At 33.8% G+C, this 8,326-nt stretch overlaps 1 protein-coding gene across 3 annotated transcripts; it reads right to left on the bottom strand.

Moving 5' to 3' along the window:
* Nucleotides 1-1,077: 1,077 nt before the first annotated feature.
* Nucleotides 1,078-6,943, bottom strand: LOC102624465 (frataxin, mitochondrial). Of its 3 annotated transcripts, XM_006469734.3 has the most exons (7): nt 6,561-6,943; nt 4,868-4,936; nt 4,325-4,619; nt 4,093-4,165; nt 2,179-2,226; nt 2,006-2,100; nt 1,078-1,367 (listed from the first exon to the last, which is right to left on the bottom strand). In XM_006469734.3, exons 3-7 carry the CDS (start codon nt 4,558-4,560, stop codon nt 1,229-1,231), a joined length of 591 nt encoding a protein of 196 aa, XP_006469797.1. In that variant the 5' UTR covers nt 4,561-4,619; nt 4,868-4,936; nt 6,561-6,943; the 3' UTR covers nt 1,078-1,228. The 3 variants fall into 3 exon arrangements, with proteins under 3 accessions (XP_006469797.1, XP_006469798.1, XP_006469796.1); XM_006469735.4 differs by lacking the exon at nt 4,868-4,936 and having other exon boundaries at nt 6,490-6,943; XM_006469733.3 differs by lacking the exon at nt 4,868-4,936 and having other exon boundaries at nt 6,561-6,941.
* Between the last annotated feature and the right edge of the window lie 1,383 nt (nt 6,944-8,326).

Raw genomic sequence — 8,326 nt, 5'->3', positions numbered from 1 at the left:
CTTTTCAATAAATAATAATAAAATATTAATAGAAGAGGGAGAAACTCACTCGGCAATATTGAAGAGTGAGAAATAAATCTTATTTGAAGAATCTAAATTAACGTGTCTTTTGGAGTGTTTAATATTGATATGGCTCTTCAAATAAGAAGTAGAATCTTATTTGAAGAGCCTTTTGGAGATGCTCAAGGCTCCGTCAATTCGATATCAATAATGCCCCGATTAGCGTGTTCAAATTAATTAATATTATCATTTTCGGTTCCTTCGAATTTCCTAATTGTTGTCGTGTTCAAGTCACACTAATGAACTATGTCACAAATTATCACATTTGTTTGTAATTTAAACAACTATAATAATAGTTAATATTCGAGTTTATAGTTCTCATTAATAACATATTGACTTATTTTTTCACTAATAGAATTGTGCTATATAAGTCCTATTTTTAAAATGGGGGCAGATCATCAATCCCTAAAAATGATTTTATTTTTATGTTTCTTAATATTTATTGAACCAATTAACGGATGGAATTTTTTAAAATTAAATATCCAGATCATTTTTAATATTTTATCTCTTCGCATCAACCTCACCCGAATTACTCTCTCTTTTCTTCCACTTTTTAGCTTTTGAATGTGCTCTCTCTCCCTCCCTTTTTTTTTTTTTCTTCAATCAGTAACTCCTTTTTTTTTTAATTTGATATTTTTCTCAACAACCCATAAAATATCGAACCATGAATTTTGATTCGTTTGATATCCCAGTTGCCTCGTTTAACATTTTCTCACATAAAAGTATTCTAGAAGAGAGGTGCACGCACGAAGGCTTTTCAGTTTTGAGAAAAAACTCAATCGTCTTGAGTGCTGGAAATGGCTTGTGTTATATTCGAAGTCCAGTCCATAACAAATGACTTGATCATGTCCCAACAATCGTGATCATGCTACATTGAATTCTACTTGCACAATTGGGACGTCGGATTGTACTTGTACCTAGTCAACTGCAGCATATTGAATACACTATGCTGATACTCCATCACATACGTTTCCATTTATTACAACAAAATACCTTAAATTTTCCTAAACTGGTTGATGAACATAAGTATCCATCCTTTTATTGGGAGATCTTAAAGTAATAATAAGAATAATAGTATTCCATAGTAATAATAAACAAGAAAATTTTCTAATTACTGAAATGAATATTAATAACAAGACAACATCTCTAGTTATGTATCACAGGACCTTTAACAGCTTGACGACAGATTGATAGGCTCACCACACAGCTGCTCCAATTCACTTTCCAGAAGTTTTAACAAGTTAGCTTTAGTGCGTCTATATACCCAGCCTTGTGCACCCGTATCCCAATCAAACCTGGATGGACCGCTGCAAACAGGAGTATTTTCCTTCAGACTAACTAAAAGAAGATAGTAGAAAATGCACAAAATGATCGAATATGTGACTGTGCGTCTGGTAAGTTTCCCACTTGGGAGCTATGCCTCAGGCCCACAGCTCCTCAAATGGACACTAGCATGCATGGTGCCGGCAACTCAGAAAATGCTAAATAGAAATTTGAATAAACAAACATGGATCAGGGAAATTGTCAGCCATCTACCCAAAAATTATCCTTTTATCAAAAATACTACAAAGCTTCAGATTTGTTCGATTTTCCACCCATTATTTACAATGTTCATCCGCTGTCAACCAAAAAGACAGAATTATCCTTACAAAATAGCTACTACTATAATTTGTGTTTGCTTTTGATTTATCATTTTGCAAGGATAATTCTGTTTTTTTGGTGGATGGTCGATACAAATTACATACAGTAGATGCAAAATTGAACAAATTCAAGCTTTTGTAGTATTTTTGATAATGAGGTAACCTTAGGGTGGATGGCTGATAATTTTACAATAAATACTACCTCCTTTAAAAACAAAACAAAACAAACAAAGCAAAACAAAATGAAAGCAGAAAACAAAACCAGTCCACAGGAAAGTCATCAATATGATCGACCACAATAATACCTCACTGGAGAAGACAACCAAATTTGCCTATTTGGCGTTTGCTTGTTCAACACATAAGTGCCCAAAGCCCCAAGTTTAAGGGTCAAAACCTCATTCTGCAAATAGTAGCAAATTTGCATCAGAACATACACAACACGTACCAAAAGGATCAATCAACTCGAAATGTTTCTCACCCCATAATCTACATCAAAGCCATCAATTTGGATGGTATCACCGTATTCCTGTGAGGACCAAAGAAAAGAGAGTAAAACGATTAACACTACAGTGGATGCACTTGCACAAATGATTAAGAAACATATAATAACTTGGTTTAATGGGAAGATACCACAAAATTTTCAGCTAAATTAAAACAATTACACATTATCCTTACTACATGCATTGCAAAACAGATTGTTATAAAGAATAAATAGCATTCCCATCCCTTGTTACAGAAATATGTTATCCAGTGTAACATTGCTGAATATCAATCGCCAAAGAAGAATGGCAGGTCATAACTTCCAAGCTAAATTCTGTGAGTACTAGAACAAGGACAAAACTCATATGCAACTATTAAAATGAAAAACTCAAATAATCATAACGAAGAAAATTATAAGCATCACAACGTTTTCATATCCACTTTCATCTTTTCAAAAGGCTTCATACATACTTTCAATTTTCTCTGACTCATCATCTCCTGAAGCACTCTTACCTTACTCATATCTCAACAGTGTTCAGACCTAAACCACTCATCACATATTTTTAATCCAAAATACGGGTTAAATAAATCTGAAAGAGAGTTAGGTTTTCCTTGCAGTGGTGGCTTTTATGGTCCCACCTCATATAAAAATGCCCAGAGACTACTAAATCGTCATCAGCAATATTCTCTTCTTCTTCTTTTTCTTCTTCTTTAATCTTTGTCAACAATAACACCTTTTTGTTCCTATCAACTTGGTTTTTCTACTATCTTTTGCTCTTTGGAAGAGGCCATAACAAATTGCAGGATCAAAGAGTTGGCAAAAAATGACTTTATTTGATCACCCACCAATTTCAGTAAGCATAATAGCTCAAACAGTTACAACAGCAAATTCATAAGGTTGTTATAGCTAGATATTCATCTCCTTCTTCACCCAACCTCCACCATCACCGTCCTCTATTCTTTGCCAAGAGCTACATCATTATGTTTATTATCTTTCTGGCTTTTATGCTATTGCTTTTGGTTACCTTACGTCACTTTATGAGGCCAAATAATTTGCAGTTAACAAGAAATGGCTTCATTCGTCGCATTGTATGAATGATAACTCCAATTTTTGGGTATGAAAAGCTATAAGATTATTGGTGGCTAGACATTCCACTCCTTCATTACCTCACATCACCACATCTAAAGCAGCAAAGAAAACAAAAGCAAGAGCAGAAAAACCAAGTAGACAAAAAGCAAAAGGGTGTAGTGGTTGAGAAAGAAAGTGTAAATGAAAATTATGGACTGTGGACATATAATATGATAAGGTGGGCCACAAATTCCATGATCATTCACCATTGCAAGGGGAAAATAGCTCCAGTTGGGATTATTTTAACCCATATTGTGAACCAAAACAAATGGTTCAAGTCTAAACCTTGCGGAGAATACAATAAGGGCAAGAGAACTATAGGTGACCACCAAAGCCAGATTTGAGAGACGTTGGTAGGTGGAGAAATGTCAGGAATGTGTATAAAAGACATTGCTGAGTGGATAAATGTCGACAACGTATATAGAAGAATAGTGAGCCACTGTGAGAGTCGTTGGCGCTAATTCTACAGCAACTTTGAGAGAGAGCAATATGGGCTTTGTACTAGAAAAATAAACCAAAAAGAATAGAGGCTTAAGGAAGTTTTGTTGGCCTTAGCAGTTTTGCTTATGGAGTTCTTAGAAGTAAGAATTGTATATTCACTGATTAGATTGTGTTAAACTGGCTTCCTGCTGAATCCAATAACGGTGGGCAGATGATTCCTGGTGAATATTGCAGAAAATGTTTGGGTATTAATCTATTTAAGTATCTATTAGTTTTAATGAAGTGAAATGTGTGGAAGAATGTACTTTCTTAAAATCTCAAAAAGCATACAACAGGAATTACCTCAAATTTCTCTTGCAAGTCATGGATTGTGGAGTTAGCTAGCCTGTGAAATTCATCCTCCTGCAGAAGAGAACTGTATCCAAATTAATCAACATGTGCTCTGTTATTGTCACTAATAACATCACCACCAGAAAATAATGAAATTTCATATAATAAATGAGAAAGTTTTTAACTAAAAGAAAGAACTACTCATCATTTTTGGTCAAAATAACAAGAACTAGAGGCCACATACCGATAATCAATGGCTTCAGGGGCTTGAAAGTCACTGTCTAGACCGGAAGGACGAGAGGAGAAGTTTCTAGTAGCAGTAATTAAGGTACTAGAAGGATGCCGGAGACTGTTGCCAGGCAGCATATTGATAATTCTAGAAGGTACTAGAAGACGAGAACAAGACCTATGAATTGGAGAAGAAGGTTTTACAGCTCCTGAGAGCCTTCTTAGGACCAACAACTTGGAAGCCTTATCCATTATTGCTTATCAAACACCAACTGTTTCTTCAGTCGCAAGATGATCATATATCTCTAGACCTACACAGTATAAAATCCATTATTACTGCATGTTAAAAAAAAGGGAAAAAAAGAAAGATGCACATTAACTTGCAGTGGAAAGTATTAGATCTACAAATAGACAGCCATTAACTCTAAAATTTCCAAACAGAAGGAAAATTGGGAAATCTTTTTTGCTCAAAGCCCAAGAGGAATTACAAAGTGCAACAAGAAATTATTAAAAAAATTAATAACAAGTAAAACGAAAGCACGGTAAGTAAATATTTTACTTTTCTGAAGGCTAGTGTGGCAGCAACAATGTCTGCGGCGGTATTGAGGCTGAGGGATGAACAGAGAAGCTAACAGAGGGAGTAAGAAAGATGAAATTAGGGTTTTTCAAAGCGTGTAGAACACAACAAAATTGATTAAAAACTCTGCATTCAGGGATGAAAGTGAAACAGTCTTTAGTTAGTCAATGTCAGCGGCAGTCAACTGTTAAACATTACCAGATTCATTAACCAGCTAATGCTTGAGGGTAAAGTGATATTATTTAAACTATTGGGCCAAATTTTATATTTGGTAAGTTAAAAGAAAAAAGGAGAAACACTTCTGATGTTTTCAACTTTGATAAGAACAGAAGAAAAATTGAGAAATCTTTTTACTCGAAGCCTAAAAGGAGGAATTACAAAGTACAATACAAAATCATAAAAACAATAATAAACAAATAAAATGAAAGCATGGTAACTAGATATTGTACCATTCTGAAGGCTTTCGTTATGGTTTTCTATGATGCTTTTGTTAATTAGGGGCGGGCAAATTGGGTTTCAGTTCGGGTTGTTCGAGTTTCGATTTGGATTACAACCAATTCAGATTGGAGAATTCAACCCAATTCGGTTCCAAAAAAAAAAAACACCCAAACAAATTCGGTTCGGTTCAGGTTTCAGATAGGTTTGGATTGAAAACTCGGGTCTAAATTTCAGTTTGGGCTGCAATTCAGGTAAAACCTATTCCAAAATTCAACTCAACTTAAAAATGAATCAAATCCCAGCCAGACAACCAACCAATATACCAAAAGAATCAAATACCGGTCCAGCTCAATGATGCAAAAAAGGAAGAGAGAAATATGAATACCAGCTATCAAGCATCCTCAACAAGTCTTTTTAAAAATCAGAAGTTAACAAATAACAAAAAATAAAAAAATAACAAGCAGTCGAGTACCAAGGCACCAAGATATTGAAGGTTGGCAACAGGGGTGAGAAAATCGGGTTTCAGTTCCGGTTGTTCAAGTTCCGATTTAAGTTACAACCTGTTTAGATTGGAAAATTCGATCCAATTGGGTTCAAAATGCAACCCCAAACTGAACCGAAATTAATTCGGTTTGGGTTTGAGTATTGGATGGGTTTGGATTGAAAATACAGGTCTTAATTTCGGTTTGGGTTGCAATTCAGGTTACAACCTATTTCAAAATGAATCAAATCCCCACCAGACAGCCACCTAAAATTATAAAAATCTCAAATGCCTGCCCAGCTCAATGATGCAAAAATGAAAAACAAAAATGAATACTAACTACCAAGCATCCTCAACAAGTCTTTTAAAAATCACAAGTTAACAAACAACAATAAATAAATTAATAAATGAATAAAGAAATAAGAAATAAATATAACAATAAATAAAATAACATGCAGCCGAGTACCAAGCTGCCAAGTTACTGAAGTTACATCTCCAATTACAAACAACCCATCTCCATAAACACATCTCTAAATGAAAAACATATATAATAGACTAATAATCCATTACCATCAACACTCAAGACAATAACAATTACAATGTTAAGAAACCAAATCAGCAAGAACTACAAACAGCCACTATATAAAAAAGATTGCACAGTTTCATTGCCTGTAACGCCTCTTACCCATGCCCAAAAGAAGATTTAACTACAAACAGCGATTCATGCTTCACTTGGAACCGCAAGTATAACCTCACCTTCTGTGGCTGACGACGGCGAAAGAATCCGGAGGCAGCGACGGCAGAGACGACAATAGTTGGACCGAGGAAGCAAATCAAGAACGGCTAGAAGCTGCAGCGTCGAACACACTTGGACCGAAGTGACAGCGGCAGCTGCGTGGCGTAGGCGTTTGTTTTGAAAGGGCAAAGCTAATCCGATCGGTTTTTAAATTTGAACCGGATCGGATTTTTTGGCTCTCGATTCGGTTTAACCCAATCCAACTACCGGCAACGCCTATTACCATGGGTACGGGCAGAATGATTGTGGGAACGATTAGATGCGTTCATATAGATAGGTTTTGCCATTGGTGTGAAGTGTGATGTTGACGTGTGACGGATGACGAGATTGCCAAGTGAAATAGGACATTTTATTTTTCATGTACACAAAACAATCCATGAATTAATAGGCTTAACATGAAGAAAACTTTATTAATTTAGTAAATATTAATATGCCAATAATAATAATAAATTTTATGAAATATAGAGTAGTATATTTAAAAAACTTAATGATTCCTTCAAGTTGTCATATGTATATATGTGTCTGTATTGTTTGGGGAATAAATAAGAGAATGCCACATGTCAAGTAAATGATCAAAATAACAGAGGAAGTCACTACTTAATATTCGTAAGTATACATTTAATAAAAGTTAAAATTCTTTTTTTCTTACAATGTTAATAACACTAATAATTTCATTACATTTATAAATCTCTAATTTATTTTTTGAATGATTTATTATTATTTGTTTTTAGGTATGATTTTTGTGTTTTGTAGGAAAATCACTAAAACTATGATGTTGGATAGGAAAAACAGCATGAAATTTGGATACTAGAAGTTTAGAAGCTTTTGAAAGAATTCTACCATTTGATTTGACATTATTTATGAATGATTTGAGATCGTTCGTATGTTTGAGCTTATGTGCACCCTGTTACATTAGATTTAACACACTAAATTTGGTAGTTTAACTTCCTCAACAAATGAGCAAAAGAAAGCATAGATTTTGATTCAAAATTTAGCCATTGATTATGTTCAGTCTAATAATCCATAATGATTGCAATTTAAGACGCTTGGATTTTATTACTAAATCTCATTGTAAGATTGTGATTTAAGCTTACCAAAAAGATTATGTAAATACCTATTCTTGATCACTCAAAATTCACCATTAGAAAGGCAGGAGCTCTCACAATTGAGGGTGTGCTAGATTTTAGGGGTAAAGAAAAAAATGGGAGAGAATTATGAGGTGGATTTTAAAGGAGAGCATTTTAGGTGTAAATCTATAGTGAATTTTAGGGAAAATTCTCTTTTCTTTCCCTTTGTTTTCAATTTTCTCGTATTGTACTTCATAAAGTATATTAAATAAAATGAGTGTTTTCCTTTTAAATATGAGTAATTAAATTTTTTGAGTTAAGATGAAAGGTAAGCTCAAGGAATCAAATCTTGTAATTTAATTAATCTTTCAAGTGAGTTTTAAATTCATTTTCTTTGTTATATCTTTCTTTTGTATTTTTTCTTTATTGTTTACTTTTATGTCATGTTAATTTGTAAATCTAAGTCTCCTGGGATCTATATGAAATTTTGACATAATGTCGACACTTTAATTTAATTGTGGTACATTAGGTACTTGATCATGTATTTATCCATATAAATGGTTAGTTAAGAATTAAATGGTATAATAATTAATTAGAAAAAGAAATGCATAATATAAATATGATAGATTATTATGATCATAATTTGAAATTCGAGAGTG

This window comes from Citrus sinensis, chromosome 2 (assembly GCF_022201045.2).
Source record: "Citrus sinensis cultivar Valencia sweet orange chromosome 2, DVS_A1.0, whole genome shotgun sequence".
Classification (NCBI taxonomy): Eukaryota; Viridiplantae; Streptophyta; class Magnoliopsida; order Sapindales; family Rutaceae; genus Citrus; species Citrus sinensis.
Note: the sequence above shows the minus strand (reverse complement) of the source record. Positions and strands in the feature narration are given on the sequence as shown.

Bases quoted from the DNA above. Each gene is read 5' to 3' on its own strand.
- LOC102624465 (XM_006469735.4), bottom strand. From the start codon at position 4,560: ATGGATAAGGCTTCCAAGTTGTTGGTCCTAAGAAGGCTCTCAGGAGCT. The intron at 2,227-4,092 runs GTAATTCCTGTT...TGGTCCTCACAG, and splicing joins ACTTGCAAGAGAAATTTGAG to GAATACGGTGATACCATCCA. The intron at 1,368-2,005 runs GTATTATTGTGG...TCCTGTTTGCAG, and splicing joins TGGTTGTCTTCTCCAGTGAG to CGGTCCATCCAGGTTTGATT.